Below are 17,654 nucleotides of genomic sequence, written 5' to 3'. Positions count from 1 at the left end.
AATGACCTAATAACTGCCAAAACCAATGGCCACTACTCCATACTCATACTTTTAGACCTCTCTGCTGCCTTTGACACAGTTGACCACCTGCTGCTCCTCAGCAAATTACACTCCCTTGGCCTCCGTGATTCTGCATTATCCTGGTTCTCCTCCTACCTATCTCAGCACACTTTCAGCGTCACTTACAACTCCATCTCCTCCGCTCCCCTTCCTCTTTCTGTTGGGGTACCCCAAGGCTCTGTCCTTGGGCCTCTCCTTTTCTCACTCTATACCTCTTCCCTGGGCCAGTTGATCACCTCCCATGGCTTCCAATACCATCTCTATGCCGATGACACACAGATCTATCTCTCCACTCCCCAACTCACCCCCACTATCTCCTCACGGATCTCAAACTTGCTGAATGACATATCGGTATGGATGTCACACCACTTCCTCAAACTTAATCTTTCTAAAACTGAGCTTGTTATATTTCCTCCTTCACGGTCCCCCTCCTGTGACTTCACCATTAATATCAACAACACAACCATTGGTCCCTCCACACATGCCAGAGTCCTGGGTGTAATCCTTGACTCTGACCTCTCCTTCAGCCCCCATATCCAATCACTGGCTAAATCCTGCCACCTTAACCTCCGCAACATCTCCAAAATTCGACCCTTCCTGACTAACGACGCTACAAAACAACTTATTCACTCCTTGATTATTTCCCGCCTCGACTATTGCAACTCTCTGCTTAATGGCCTACCCTTAAGCAGGCTATCCCCCCTTCAGTCTATTATGAATGCTGCTGCTAGACTAATACACCTCACTAATCGATCCGTGACTGCTGCTCCTCTCTGCCAATCCCTTCACTGTCTTCCCCTACCCCACCGTGTAAAATTCAAAATGCTAACCATAACATACAAGGCCATTCACAACATCGCCCCCATCTACATCACCAACCTCATCTGCAGATATCGCCCAAATCGCCCCCTCCGCTCCTCCCAGGACCTCCTGCTCTCTAGCTCCCTTGTTACCTCCTCCCATGCTCGCCTTCAGGACTTCTCCAGAGCCTCTCCCATCCTCTGGAATTCCCTGCCCCAGTATGTCCGATCAGCCCCTACCCTGTCCACCTTTAGGAGATCCTTGAAAACTCATTTATTCAGGGAAGCCTATCCCACACCCACATAACTGTCCCTGAGCCACCCCCATCAAATCATTCTTTGCAGCTATTACCTTTTGTACCACCACCCCCTCCCTTTAGAATGTAAGCTCTACGAGCAGGGCCCTCCTGTACCTTTTGTATTGAACTGTACTGTAATTGTGTTGTCCCCCTTATACATTGTAAAGCGCTGAGTAAACTGTTGGCGCTATATAAATCTCGTATAATAATAATAATAATAATACACTGTATTGTGTACTGTGTACACCACCAGAAAAGTAGTAGCAACTGCACTATGGGTGCACGGTATTTTGTATACCACCAGAAGTCTAATAGCAACTATGGGTGCACTGTATGTATTGTGTACTGTGTACACCAGCAGAAAAGTAGCAACTGCACTAGGGGTGCATGGTACTGTGTACTGTGTACAACGCTTGAAGTATATTAGTAACAGTACACCAGGAATGGCCTGCAGTGAGAAATAGCTAAACTGTATGCAGTGGATATATATATGGGGGACCAATATATGGGGGACCCGGTCCCTGAAGGTCCTTAGATGTCGTGATGGGGGAGATTGGGCCTGGCAAAACAGGCCCTGCTGCTTGGGATGGTGAGTACTCCCTTTGGGGTTATACATATATATATATATATATATATATATATATATATATATATATATATACACACTAGACTGGCTGTATATATATATATATATATATATATATATATATATATATATATATATGAAATACACTGCAGCTAATTGAATCAACTGCCTGCCAGAAGTATAGTAGAAACAGTGAGTACACCAGGAACGGACTGCAGTGAGATCTAGCTAAACTGTATGCAGTGGATATATATAAATATATATATATATATGTATATATATATTAGACTGACTGTATATGTATATATATATATTAGACTTACTGTGTATATATATATATATATATATATATATATATATATATATATATATATATATATATATATATATATATATATATATATATATATATATATATATATATGAAATACACTGCAGCAAACTGAATAATCTGCCTGCATCTAATGACACTCTCTCTCCATCCATGCTGGCAACGACACACTACACGAGGCCGACATGCAGTCAGCCTTATATAGTGTGGGCGTGGACTTATGCCCCGTACATACAGTCGGACTTTCGTAAAATGTGCGATCTTGTTGTCGGAAATTCCGACCATGTGCAGGCTCCATCGGACAGTTTCCATCGGAATTTCCATCGCACAGAATTTGAGATCTGGTCCTCAAATTTTCCGACAACAAAATCCATTTGAGCAAATTCCGATCGTGTGTGCACAATTCCAACGTACAAATAGCCACTCATGCTTGGAAACAAGCAGAAGAGACGCACTGGCTATTGAACTTCCTTTTTCTCGACTCGTCGTACGTTTTGTACGTCACCGCGCAACATCCGTCGGAAAAAATCCATGGATTTTGTTGTCGGAATGTCCGATCAATGTCCGATCGTGTGTACGGGGCATAAGTCCCCCTGAGCCATGATTGGCGAAAGGCACCCTGCCTTTGGCCAATTATGGCTCCCTTAGCTGAGGGCGCTGTGATTGGCCAAAGCATGCAGGTCATGCTGCATGCTCTGGTCAATCATCATACAGCAATGCACTGCGCTCCCGCAGTGCATTATGGGCCATTATGCGCCGTTTGAATTTGGCGTGAACGGCCCATAATGTTCGGTTTTCGACGAACAGGCGAACAGCCAATGTTCGAGTCGAACTCATGTTCGACCTGAACAGAAAGCTCATCCCTAGTGCCCACCATGTCATGTGCTGTACATTGCAGTGCCCACCATGTAATGTGCTGTGCCCACCATGTAATGTGCTGTGCCCACCATGTCATGTGCTGTGCATTGCATTTCTCTTCATGTGATGTGCAGTGTCAACTATGTCGTGCTGTGCATTGCAGTGGCCATCATGTAATGTGCAGTGCCGACCATGTCGTGCTGTGCCTTGCAGTGCCCACCATGTCATGTGCTGTGCCCACCATGTAATGTGCAGTGCCCGCCATGTCATGTACTGTGCCATACAATGCCTGCCATGTAATGTGCAGTGCCCACCATGTCATGTGCCATTCAGTGCCCACTATGTCATGTGCAATGGCCACCATGTGATGTGCTGTGCCATTCAGTGCCCGCCATGTAATGTGCAGTGCCACCATGTCATGTGCTGTGCCTTGCAATGCCCGCTATATAATTTGCAGTGTCCACCATGTCATGTGCTGTGTCATGCAGTGGTCCCACCATGTAATATGCAGTGCCCACCATGTAATGTGCTGTGCCATGCAGTGCCCACCATGTCATGTGCAGTTCCCACCATGTCATGTGCTGTGCTGTGCCCACCCTGACGTGTGTTGTGCCCAGCATGTAGTCTGTTGTGCCCACTGTGTAATGTTCTGTGCTGTTCAGCAGTGCCCACCGTGTCATGTGCAGTTCCTAATATGTAATGTGCAGTTGCATTGCCCACTATGAAATGTGCTATGCCATGCAGTGCCCACCATATAATGTGTTGTGCCAACCATGTAATCTGCTGTGCTATTCAGTGCCCACTATGTAATGCGCTGTGCCCACCAAGTCATGTGCTGTGCCATGCAGTGCCTACCATGTAATGCGCTGTACCCACCATGTAATGTGCTGTGCCATGCATTGCTCACCATGTCATGTGCAGTGCCCACCATGTAAATTGCTGTGCAGTGCCCACCATGTCATGTGCTGCACCATGCTGTGCCTACCATGTAATGTGCTGTACCCACCATGTAATGTGCTGTACATTTCCCACCATGGCATGTGCTGTGCAGTACCCACAATGGAATGTGCTGTGCAGGGCTCACCATGTCATGTGCGGTGTCCACCATTTAATGTGCTGTGCTCACAATGTAATGTGCTGTGTCATGCAGTGCCCACCATGTCATGTGGTGTCATGCAGTGCCCACCTTGTCATGTGCTGTGCAGTGCCCACCATGCCATGTGCAGTACCCACCATATAATATGCTGTGCCCACCATAAAATGTGCTGTGCAGTGCCCACTTGTTATGTGCAGTGCCCACCATGTAATTTGCTCAGCTGTGCCCTCCATGTCATGCGCTGTGCCAACCATATAAGGTCCTGTGCCCACCGTGTGCATGTGCTGTGTTGTCCCCACCATGCAATGTGCTGTGTTGTGCAGTACCAACCATGTCATGTGCTGTGCCCACCATATAATATACTGTGCAGTGCCCACTTTTTATGTGCAGTGCCCACCATGTAATTTGCTCAGCTGTGCCCTCCATGTCATGCGCTGTGCCAACCATATAAGGTCCTGTGCCCACCGTGTGCATGTGCTGTGTTGTCCCCACCATGCAATGTGCTGTGTTGTGCAGTACCAACCATGTCATGTGCTGTGCCCACCATATAATGTACTGTGCCCACCTTGTAAAGTGCTGTATTGGGCAGTGCCAACTGTGTAATGTCTGTGTCCGCCATGTAATGTGCTGTGATTTGCCCACCATTAAATGTGCTGTATCCATGTATCCACCATGTAATGTGTTGTGCCAACCATGTAATGTACTGTGCTACCCCCCCATGTAATGTACTATGCTGTGCCCCCCACAGACTCACCCCCTCACTTCACCCCCCTCTCTCTCTTTCACCCCCCCCTCTCTCTCTCTCTCTCATCCCCTCTCTCTCACCCCCTTCATCCCCCATTTTCTCTCTCACCCACTTCAACCTCCTCTTTCCTACCACCCTCTCTCTCTTTCACCCTCTCTCTATTCCCCTTTTTCTCACCCCCTCTCTCGTCCCCTCTCTCTCATCCCCTCTCTCTCTCTCATTCTCTCACTATCACCCCCCCCTCTCTCTCTCTCGCAACCACTCTCTCATACCCTCTCCCTCTTTAATTTAATTTAACAAAAAATTGTTTGCGTTTTCATTTTATTTATCTTCATAAAAAGGCCCACCAAAATCCTTAGCACCAGGCCCATGATGCTCTTAATCTGGACCTGCTCTTCTGGGGTGCCCTGGCAGCCCTCCTGGCTCCTCCCCTTCATCGGATGCCCCCACGGGGAGCCGCTTTTCCTGGGGGAACCTGTGCGGGCACACTCCCGAGTCCCGCTACTGCGTCCATTGACACAGACAGAAGGAATGGAGACAGGTAAGAAAAAAAGGGGGGGGGGGCCTGGAAAGATCTATTTTTCTAAAAAAAAAAGATTAAGTGAATTTAAGTACAATGTTGTATCACTGAATAATTGTCTTTCAAAGTGGTACAGGGCTGAAAACTGAAAAATGGTCTGGGTGAAAAGGTTCTGTTTTGAAGTGGTTAAGCCCTCTTAATGGTGAAGTTTAATCTGCTTATATTTTGCCTTCTTGGTTTCCTCCTCTACCCCTCAACATTCTAATGACATTTTTAAATAACACATTTCCCTTTTCATTACATACCTTATTTTAGACCCATTTTAGATCCAATAATGTATTCATTGGGTTTCTGTGCATCTCTATGCAATACATGCAGATCATGGCTGGTGGGAGGAGCTGGCAGGGTGCTGTACAAAGCTTCCTGAATAGGGCTGCCACTTTGTCTTGAATTCAAACCCAAACACTTCAGCGGTGCACAGCAATTTTTTTTCATAGTATGCATAAATAAACTATGCATAGATGTTGCTATTAAATAAAATTTCTAATCATATGAAGTTAATAACAAGAGTTCCCCCTTTACACCAGAGTCCACAGAGTTCCCCCTTTACACCAGAGTCCACAGAGTTCCCCCTTTACATCTGAACTTGAAGAGTTCCCTTTCACTGTAAGGGGGGACTCTGCAGACTCTGATGTAAGGGATGCTCTGGTATACGGAGAGGACTGATGTAAGGGGGACACTGAGCACTCTGATGTATGGAGAGGACTATGCTGTAAGGGGGAACACTGTGGCCTCTGGTGTAAAGGGGAACTCTGATGAAAGAGGTGCTCTGAGAACCCTGATTTTCCTTAGTGTACTCACTCAGAGGCAGGAGAAAGAAGGGGGGAGAGACTTCAGTCACAGGCAGGGATGAATGGTGAGCTCAGTCACCCCTTGGCAGTCAGCACCTCTCATCCAGATGTATCTGAGGCTGCTGGACCCGTCCCGTCCCCACTTTCCTTCTCTGAGGTACAATGCTGGGGATTGGAGTGTGAGCAGACAAAGAGAGGTAGGGGCCGGAGAAAGAGGTGCAGATCTAGCCCTCTCTCCCGTCTGTGTGTGTTTGGGGGGGATTGATATTGCTGGCTTTGTGCAGTGTGAAAGAGTGTAACAGACACTCTCAGCTTAGACACCTGCAGCCAGCAACCCCGCTGGGAACCCATAGTCTGGTCTAAATAATGTGTCTGGGTCTCCGACAGTCTGAAACCGGAACACGTGATTCCAAACCCGAACTATCCGGGTGAATCCTGGACAGGTGGCCACCTATTCCTGAAACCATCACAGGGCCCTACCCTAAAACTCTGATCAACGCAGTGGGCTGGCTCTTGGGAGTAGTTATGCAAATAGAAGAATGCCAGGATGTCAGTCTGGAGGAGTGGGCATTCCTAGGCTGAGTAAATGAATATGTAGATCACCCTAAGTGATGCCCACGTGTGATGTTGAGCCCCTGTGATTGAAAGATTTAAAATCCAATGAAAGAAAGGTGTGAGCCAGGGACAGCTAGGCTCAGGAGGAAATGGCTAGAAGAAGCTGGATGGGCTCTATCTGACTTGCTGCAATTTCGAATGCACTTTGTGAGAAGCTCACAGTGTGCAGTGAAATCACAGTCAGCAATTTCAGTTCAAGAGAGGAGCCGATACAACTGTGGAAGACTAAAGGGTAGGCTGAAGTTCAGCTTTATTTAGCTCTTTCTCATTACCTACAGTGCAATTTAATTAGATTTTGGTGAAGCAATGTTAACATTTTTAGCCACCAGTACAGGGAACTCTTGGTGGATGGGCTGCATATTCAGGCAAAAGCAGAACCCACTTCAACCTCCTTGTAGCTCTGTAAGGTCAGAGCCGAGACCCCACAGACATACCTCCCAGTCCCAACTGTCCCTGATTTGGAGGGACTGTCCCTGATTTGGAGGGACTGTCCCTGATTTGGAGGGACTGTCCCTGATTTGGAGGGACTGTCCCTGATTTGGAGGGACTGTCCCTGATTTGGAGCAATGTCCCTCTGTCCCTCTTTCCTCCTCATTTGTCCCTCATTTTGGTCTGATCTATATAGTTATATATAAAATGCACTTTTTATCTTTCAAAAAATGTTTCCCAGTGCTAAACTTTTCATCCAATTTCTAAATTGCTGCATTTGTACATTTTAAAAGCCAATATAACAGAACAGTAGTGGTAAAAAAAAAGCACTTGTGGATTTAATTAACCCTTTTGTTGGGGTTAATTCTCCTTTAAAGGGGTGTGACGGGGGCGTGTCCTATGCCTACATACATTTGCTAGTAGGTGTCCCTCATTCCCATCTCAAAATGTTGGGAGGTATGCCAGACATTGGACCAATCTTGTCATTGCCATCTGACAGACATCCCATACATCAGATTCTGCTGCCTCTACTTATCTGTTCATCGTGTGCACTGATCTAATGTAGTCACGAAGTCCACATATACAGTGAAAAAGTATTCATACCCCTTGAAATTTGAAAACATAAATGTATTCTATTGGGATTTTATGTGATAGACCAACACAAAGTGGCACATAACTGTGAAGTGGAAGGAAAATGATAAATGGTTTTCATCATTTTTTTTTTACAAATATCTGAAAAGTGTGGCGTGCATTTGTATTCAGCCCCCCTGAGTCAATACTTTGTAGAACCTTGTATGTAAAAGGAAACAGTGGTCATGGGACTTTAAAAAAGATGCATGTCACTACCCAAGGTCAAAATAACATGAAGTAAATGGTATACAAAGTTTACAGTAAAACCTTGGATTGCGAGCATAATTAATTCCAGAAACATGCTTGTAATCCAAAGCACTTGTATATCAAAGCGAATTTCCCCATAAGAAATAATGGAAACTCAAATGATTCATTCCACAACCATTTATTCATAAGTCCTTCTGTTAATAGTACATATAAAAAGATTATAGCAATGTGACCAGGTTGTGTAACCATAAAATGTCCATCCACAAATGGAAGCCTCCACAAGGGGATTAGAAGCAAAATCCAGCAGGATCTACAGAGTATAAAAGAGAAGAGAGGCGCCTCTAAGTGTAGCAACATGGTTACATTTAATGAAGGTACAACCTTTAGCAACTCACATGATTGATGATTAAAAGAGTTACATCTAAGTATGCAGGCATCCGGGGTAAAGCTGTCCACACAGACCATCCCCCACACCGCCAGTTCTCCCTGTCAGTCTGCAATCGTGACCGGGAAGACTACCCTGCAGTAGAGCGATTGAACTGCTCGTGGAGCGCAGCGTGGAAGAGATGAGGTCGATGGCGGTGAGGAGGACAGTCTATGTGGACAGTTTTACCCCGGATGTCTGCATACTTAGATGTGCCTGTTTTAATCACCAACCATATGAGTTGCTAAATGTTGTACCTTCATTAATTGTAACCATATTGCTACATTTAGTGGCGCCTCTCTTCTCTTTTATACTCAGTTATGACGTGAGGCTACTTGTATATCAAGACATCGCTTGTATATCCAGTCAAAATTTATTTAAAAATTTTGATTGTCTTGCAAAACGCTCTCAAACCAAGTTACTCTCAAACCAAGGTTTTACTGTATTACAATCCAAGAATAGATCTACATAATCACAGAAAAACACAAGACCTGGTAATGAATCACAAAAGAGTCATAAAAAACAGCTGACATATAAAAAGCACATATTAGAACACATAAATAGATATTGTATTGATGCATGATGGTATATGCACAATAGTGACACAACCAAAAATAGGTATAAATTGCAAGAACCAGACTGTCTTGACATCCTTGAAAAATCTCAATGGAACTCAACGCGTTTTGTGGAACATGTCCACTTATCAGGAGTACAGTATAAGGAATGTCTATAATAGTGAAAAAGTAAAAAATATATGTAATATAATAGCATACGTTCAAAATGATTGAACACTTTCCTATAACAGGAGTGAAAGACATGATCTAGGAGAGACAAGCACTCTGGTACTTACTAGTCAGCTGGAAATTAGCCCAGTTCCTGAAGGGAGGGAGAGAAAGGGGGTGACAGCAATGTCTGATCCGGGGCTAAGGCAGGAATAACCCATCCATACCAAAGGAACAGGCAGAGGGGCAGGTCAGAAAACAGCAGAAAAGTCCATGGAATAGTGGGATGCAGGGACAGCTCGTGTCCACACTTAATCAAAAAAAAAAAATATATATATATATATATATATATATACTCTCACACATATACACACACATACACGTGTGATATATAAAGTAAAAATATAAATATACCTGTAATAAGATCAGTTTGCTGAAACCGTAACAAATAACAAAAGTGACAAGAGCTGAAAAAAGTGCCTAGTACAAAAAAAAAAACAAAAAAACAAAGAACTAGTGTATAGGTGGGGTCACCTAGGATCCCAAAGTGAAACTTACAGGTGTGGTTCCATGGAATAGGCTGCAGTTGCAATGCCTCTCAGGTGCAAAGAGGCATCTACTGACCTGCTCAAGCTATATGTAGGGCCCCGCCAGTGCTATGCCATTGGCCAATGAACACAATAAGTGATATGTGCACAAAATGCGTGTAGTTCCATTGCGATTTTTCAAGGATGCCAAGACAGTCTGGTTCTTGCAATTTATACCTATTTTTGGTTGGGTCACTATTGTGCATCATGCATCAATTCAATATCTATGTGTTCTAATATGTAATTTTTATGTCAGATGGTTTTTATGACTCTTTTGTGATTCATTACCAAGTATTGTGTTTTTTCCATCAACTCTGACCAACTTCCCTGTCCCTGCTGAAGAAAAGTATCCCCACAACATGATGCTGCAACCACCATGTTTCACGGTGGGGATGGTGTGTTCGGAGTGATGTGCAGTGTTAGTTTTCCACCACTCTTAGCATTTTGCTTTTAGGCCAAAAACTTAAATTTTGGTCTCATCTGATATATTATAAAAACCACCAACCCGCGCAGGTGGAAAACTTTTGAATAAACGTGAAATTTATATATAGGAGCAGCACGTTATAAAAAGAGTGAAAAGAAAATAATGAACAAGTTGATTAAAAACCGCGTAGGGGGCTCAACCAAATCCATCCAGTGTCCATGCAGTCACAGCATTCCTGATTTACAGGACCCCGGACCAAGCCGTGATCGTGGGAATCTTTCTGGCATGTCCATATAGCGCTTTTGACTCCTGTAATGGGAGTCAGAACAATCTGGTGAGTAGACTGTGTGGCCGGTGATGGTGGTGGATGATTGCTCCCTTGATGATTGCTGAATACCAGGTGTTTGTAAGCGCGTCGGGACCCTATGGGGTAAGATGGCAGATGGACACCGACGGCAAAGCGCCCTAAGGCGATTCAGTTTGCATAGGTAGCACTATACAAGTCACTCATTCATTCAGGAAGATTTATCCAGAAGTTTTTGAGAACTCATCTAGAATCATTTTCGAACACTACCTGTTCTTTGATTTTTTGTTTGTTTTTATTATTTGGTTTTTCACCACTAAAACACTAGGTGTTTTTTTCGATTGGACTTTTAGTTGAAAGTTATTTATGGTTGCTATCAAAGTCACCCCATTTTTCCAATTTTTTGTGTTAGCTAATATCAAATTTGCACTTGCGCTTTAGAGGGAGCGCGGTTTTTAATTAACTTGTTAATTATTTTCTTGGTCTCATCTGACCAGACCACCTTCCTCCACATGTTTGCTGTGTCCCCCGCATGGCTTCTCGCAAACTGCCGACGGGACTTCTTATGGCTTTTGCTCAACAATGGCTTTCTTCTTGCCACTCTTCCATAAAGGCCAGATTTGTGAAGTGCCCGAATAAAAAGTTTTCTTAGTTGTCTGTTGTGGACAGATTCTCCCACCTGAGCTGTGGATCTCTGCAGCTCCTCCAGAGTTACCATGGGCCTCTTGGCTGCTTCTCTGATGAATGCTCTCCCTGCCTGGCCTGTCAGTTTAGGTGGACGGCCATGTCTTGGTAGGTTTGCAGTTGTGTCATACTCTTCTCATTTTCGGATGTAGGATTGAACAGCGCTCCGTGAGATGTTCAAAGCTTGGCATATTTTTTTATACCCTAACCTTGTTTTAAACTTCTCCACAACTTTATCCCTGACCTTCATTGGCCTTCATGATGCTAAGGTTCTCTAACAAACCTCTGAAGGCTTCACAGAACAGCTGTATTTATACTGAGATGAATTTACACACAGGTGGACTCTATTTACTAATCAGGTGACTTCTGAAAGCAATTGGTTCCACTTTATTTTAGTTAGGGGTATCAGAGTAAAGGGGGACTGAATATAAATGCACGCCACTCTTTTCATATATTTATTTGTAAAAAAGAACTGAAAACCATTTATCATTTTCCTTCCACTTCACAATTATGTACCACTTTGTGTTGGTCTATCACATAAAATCCCAATAGAATACATTTACATTTTTGGTTGCAACATGACAATGTTGCAAGGGGTATGAATACTTTTTCAAGGCACTGTAATAGAAAACAAGTAACACCAATAATAAATCATTTATCTGGTGAAGTTGCTGATCATTCCAATTCAACACAGAAATTTGATCATTTAAAACTAATCTTTACCTCAAACTCTTGATGTGGTGTATAGCCGGTATAAGTTTTTTCAATTCTTCGTTCTGAATATTACATGAATGTAGATTTACTTCTTCTGTCTCTCTGTAGGATTGAAGGATAAAAGACAGCACAGAGCAGTCCAGAGGGCTGAGGGGGACATCCGAAAAGTACAATTTTTTTGATCCAATACATTGTGACACTTGAACCTTATTCCTGCTTTCAAATAAATAGTAGAACACATTAAGAAAATCTTTGTTTCCTCTTATGCATTTGCCAAGTCTTTGTTCTGTGATTTTCTTCTGGATCCAGGTGACGACATCTCTGGCAGCCTGAGTAGACAATTCTCCCACATAAGACTTTAACATGGATCTAGTAGAAGAGTCTGAGAGACCGCAGAGGAAACGGAGGAATATTTCAGCACGGCCGTCTTTGTAAGATTCAGCCTCGTCAAGTGTTTTCTGTAATCTGTCAGGATTATAGTTAATAAAATGGACTAAAGCAGCAAAAAACTCCTGAAGAGTGAGATGTAAGAAGGTGTAATCCACATCAGGAGGCTGACCAGATTCCACCATGAAAGATGAAAAGAGATGTTTATCATTTCTCACATTGAATGACTCCAGATGAAGCTCATCAAATACAATCATGTGATTCATGACTCCATTTTCTGCCATCCACCCAATAGATGTCAGCAGTTCCCGGTCAGTGTGACCACCATCTTTATTCTGGTTGTGATTGGCCAGAATGTTGGAGACAAAAGTCACAAAGAGTTGTGTCACTGTTTTGGGTAATGATGTCATCAGCTGATCAGTGATTGTTGGTTGGGATCTGAAGCACATTGATAACACAGTACAGATGATCCAGCAGTATGATGGGATATAACAGAAAGTGTACAGCGTGTCATTCTCCTGCACATAGTGAAAAGCCTTTTCTGACAATTCCTCATTTCCAAAGAAATTATTAAAGAAGATCAGTCTGTCTTCATGGAGAAATCCCATGATCTCAGCTATTCTCTGGAAAACACGGGTATCAACTGATGCCAGTCTGGTTGGGCGGCTGGTTATCAGTACAGAGCAACCCTTAAGAAGACTCTGCCTCACCAAACTGACCACAATATCACCACAATTCGTCCTATTAGCAAAGAGTCTACTTGATCTGAAATCCATTTTGTAAATACTTTCATCTAAGCCATCAAATATAAACAGAAGTCTCTCTGGATCTTGTAAAATGTCTCCAATCTGACCCTCCAGATATGGATATTGATGAAGAATCATCTCCTCCAAACTGACCTCTCCCAGTCTATTAAGGTCCCGGAATCTGAAGAAGAAGATAAAAGCAAATCTCTGGTAGTGTTTTCCGGTCACCCAGCCATAGACAAACTTCTGCATCAGTGTGGTCTTCCCTATTCCTGGCACTCCGCTCACCATTACTGCATGTGGTACACATTGTGACTGGTGGTTCCATCGGAACAGCTTGTTGGGGGAAATGTGTTCCAGTCCACTTAGTGTTTTCTTCAAGCATTCCTCATGTGTTACCCCAGTCTGTATTAGCTCATTCTGGGGGCGCTGCCTGAACTGATCAGTGGAGACCACAATCAGGTTCACAAAACGCTCATTGATGAGGAATCTTTGTGGTTCCAGGGTAGTTCCTGGGGGTCTATGCTCCACTAAAGTCTCAGTCTTCTCCATCAAATGTTGTTTGTGCTTTTCCTGAATATCTGGGGATATAATGAAAATATTTTATGGCTTAAAGCAGAAATTTTTAATGTTGATATTATTATATTATTTTGTAATTTTAATATTTTTAAATACAGTACTTCAATACAGGGCACTTTCACCCCCTCCCTGCCCAGCCAATTTTCAGCTTTCAGCACTGTCACACTTTGAATGACAATTGCCTACTGTACCCAGACAAACTTTTTATCATTTAGTCCCACAAATAGAGCTTTCCTTTTGTGGTATTTGATCACCACTGTTTTTTTATTTTTTGCTAACAAATAATTTCTATAATTATAATTATTATTATTATTATAATTACAATATCATTTTTTGTTTTAACATTTTGTAAATAAGTATATTTTCTCCTTCACGACGGGCACTGATGGGTACTGATGAGGAGGCACTTATATGCAACACTGATGGGCACTTCTAGGTAGCACTGATGGGGAGGCACTGACAGGCAGCACTGATGGGAACTGATTGGCACGCCTAATGGGCACCGATTGGCATGCCTGAAGGGGCTCTAGTAGGCATCCCTGGTGGGTCTGCACTGATAATCAATGCGCTAAATATCAGCACAGACCCCCCCCTGTCAGGAAAGCAGCCGATCGGCTTTCCTGTACTCATGCCTCGTCAGCACTAGTAGAGGAAAAGCCGATAAACGGCACTCCCTTGTTACCATGTGATGAGCTGTGGGCGCACGGCACAGCGGCTTATCCTGCTGAATGTCATATGATGCCCAGTCAGGATAACTTAACCATTTTGCTATATGTCGGGCGGGAAGTGGTAAAGTAGATATTACAATTTTTTTAATCCCATATTTTGATGTTACAGATAATTATATCTACATTCAGATATTACTCAATATATTCCCGCTGCCTCTGCTATACACTGTGCCTAGCATTGGCATCTCTGGCTGTCACTTTTTTGTCCTTCACCCCCAGCCATCCAAGTAGACATCTGCCAGCTGGCACGCTCTCCCACAATGTATGTCCAGCAGCACTTCCACCAAAAAGTTACTCATCAAATTTGTCACTGTGATTGGGAGTAGCCTGATGGACTTCAGGAGGGCTCAGGTGAGAGCACACCTGTCTGGAAATAGGTTACTATGCAGACATCAGAATAGGATCTGCAGATAGTTACAACTTTTTTATGCCTCTCTGAAATGTCACAATTGAATGCCAGGAGCTGCATTGGAAGATGATGCTGGTGAAGGAAGATGATGCTGGTAAAAGGTGTGTCACAAAAACTGATGTAATTTGGGAACTCCCACCTTTCACCATGCCAAATAACCACAATTGCCATTTTTGTATATTAGTAGGGGAGAGACAAAAAAACCACACCTTTCTAAACACTCCTCCATCACCCATCCAAATCTCAATAAAATGTTAAAATCCACAGCAAAAAATCATGACAATCGACACACAATTAACCAAAGAGCTTACTCACTGCTTTCAGAAGTTCAAACACTCTCAACTCAAAACCCCACTATTTTATGGAAAACTCATAAATATCTTGTCTGAGGCCTATTCATTAAACCCGGAACAAGACTTAAGGATATACAACACCAAACAGCCTCTTTTCTCCAATGCATTGCAAAACTAGAATCAGTACGCAAGTTGACACAAGATACAGACCATGAGACCAAACTTCTTGCATGCAGAGAAAACCAACCTCAATTCCCTTTTTATCCTTAGAGCCAAGACCTCCATAGTGAAGTGTTGACAAACATTGTATGAATTTCCAAGTAAACTATTGGCCACAGCCCTCAGAAACAATGGCCTCAGCAGTGTTAATTTTGGCAGCAAATTTCGATTTAGTTTTAGTCTTAGTCTTGGAACTAAAATGGCATTTTAGTTTTAGTCCCATTTTGGTCTTCTGAAAGTGTTTTAGTTTTAGTCTTTGACTAAAATGTCATTTTAGTTTTAGTCCCATTTTAGTTATCGTATTTTAGTCGACTGAAATCTCCAGTACATTTTAGTCTAATATAATCATTTTAGTCAACTAAAATTGAATGTGCACAGTACACAGCCACTCACCCTCTGCACAATACACAACCCCCCCAGCACACAGACCCCCGCAGTACACAGCTCCCACCCTATGCACGATACAAAGCCCCCCACAGTACACAAAACACAGGCCCCCACCCTCTGCACAATACAAAACCCCCACAATACACAGCACAGCCCCCACCCTCTACACAATACAAAGCCCCCACAGTACACAACACAGCCCCCCAACCCTCTGCACAATACAAAGCCCCCCACAATACACAGCACAGCCCCCCAATCCTCTGCACAATACAACACCCCCACAATACACAGCACAGCCCCTCACCCTCTGCACAATACAAAACCCCCACAATACACAGCACAGCCCCCACCCTCTACACAATACAAAACCCCCACAATACACAGCACAGCCCCCACCCTCTACACAATACAAAGCCCCCACAGTACACAGCACAGCCCCCCAACCCTCTGCACAATACAAAGCCCCCCACAATACACAGCACAGCCCCCCAAGCCTCTGTACAATACAAAACCCCCACAATACACAGCACAGCCCCCCACCCGCTACACAATACAAAACCCCCACAATACACAGCCCCCCTGCATTCCCAAGAGACCCCCCAGTCTCCTGGGACAGCACTGCCAGCGTACTCTAAAGTTAAGAATAAATCACTGCCAGCCCTTTCTCATACACAGCTCTCCTGTGTCACTCTCATTGTAAATCAAAGTCTCTAAATTTACCTCATAGCTTCGTTCTTGCATGGACCCGGCGGTCACATGGCTGCTCTCCTCTGAAGATTCATGGATGGTCTTGTGACCACTCTCTTGCTCCAATCTAAAGCAACACTCAGAGGAGGAGGAGCAGGAGGAGGAGAGCGGCCAACAAGAACGAAGCTATTGAGGTTAGAAGCTCCAGCTTACAATGAGTGACGCAGGAGGAGGAGCAGTATAGAAGGGGCTGGCAATGATTTTTTCCTAATGATAGACTTTGCTGGCAGTGCTGTCCAAGGGCCAGGAGAGGTGGGGCGGCTGACTTGACCACCCCCAAATGTGTGGCACCTGGGGGCGGACCGCCCGATCCCCGCCCCCTATTGGTAGAAAACAAATATCGGCGTATACACTGTGTTATACACCGATAAATACAGTAAATTCATGAGGGTAAACGTCCCTCCTTGCCAGTAACGTCCTATTTTCCTTCCTTAACGAAAACGGATTCTATTTTCGTCATAGTTTTTGTCAGTTGACGAAAATGTGCTGTACTTTTAGTTTTGTTTTCGTTACTGTAAAAAAGCCTCTGACGAAAATTATGATGAAAACGTTTTCGATGACGAATTTAACACTGGGCCTCAGTTCTACGGTCCTACCATTTCCTCCTCAGAAGGCAACCCTTTTTCTGCACAAACCAAAATAGCAGAACCACTCAAAATATACCATTCTAATCTGTACAATTTACAACCAAAAAGTGCCTTCTGACGCCTGACTGACCCCCAACAAAGGCTTCCACATTACAAATTATATTTTTGAATAGGGTACTTCTTTGTAGACACTTATGCTAAAAAGTGTACACTTTGCTCACAATGAAGATTTCCAGGCCCAGATGGCTTTACTCTTTCATCTGAAAAGACATTTTTACCTCTCTTGCTCACTCATTTTTTGACAACTTATGGTGCTTCAGCTTAGGACTATAGCATCCACAAAATTACACAAAATAATACAATAATTCCCAAAGAAAACAAAGAACCAACGCAATTATAGCACCCTCACTGTTGCTACTGTAGGTAAATTTAGTTTGGCTCCCCTGTACGCAGAGGAGCATGTGTTATTTTTTTTAGGAGGCTCCGCAGTGCTTCACATGCTGTGGCTCTGTTACATCCCCCTGTCTTCTGGATCTTACTGAAAACTTCCAGGAACTTCTATAGTGGACAGAAGGACAGAGGCTGCAGTCTGAAAATATTTGGCGCTTCCACCAATTCCTGGGAATGTGGGGAAACATCCCTTAAATACTTAAAAGTCTAGCAGTCTGAGAGCAAGGTCTGGGGTC

General features: G+C 43.7%; 1 protein-coding gene across 1 annotated transcript in view; it reads right to left on the bottom strand.

The window, feature by feature from the left end:
- The window catches only part of LOC141116713 (NACHT, LRR and PYD domains-containing protein 3-like), a 94,165-nt gene that overhangs the window by 40,631 nt on the left and 35,880 nt on the right, over positions 1–17,654 (bottom strand). Inside the window, exon 5 of the mRNA XM_073609104.1 lies at positions 11,896–13,600. Coding sequence (XP_073465205.1) covers positions 11,896–13,600 — 1,705 coding nt within the window. The remainder of the gene's footprint in view (positions 1–11,895; positions 13,601–17,654) is intronic.

The sequence above is a fragment of the Aquarana catesbeiana genome, linkage group LG13 (assembly GCF_042186555.1).
Source record: "Aquarana catesbeiana isolate 2022-GZ linkage group LG13, ASM4218655v1, whole genome shotgun sequence".
NCBI classification, from domain to species: domain Eukaryota; kingdom Metazoa; phylum Chordata; class Amphibia; order Anura; family Ranidae; genus Aquarana; species Aquarana catesbeiana.
The sequence above is the reverse complement of the archived record's forward strand: the minus strand, read 5'-3'. Positions and strand labels throughout refer to the sequence as shown.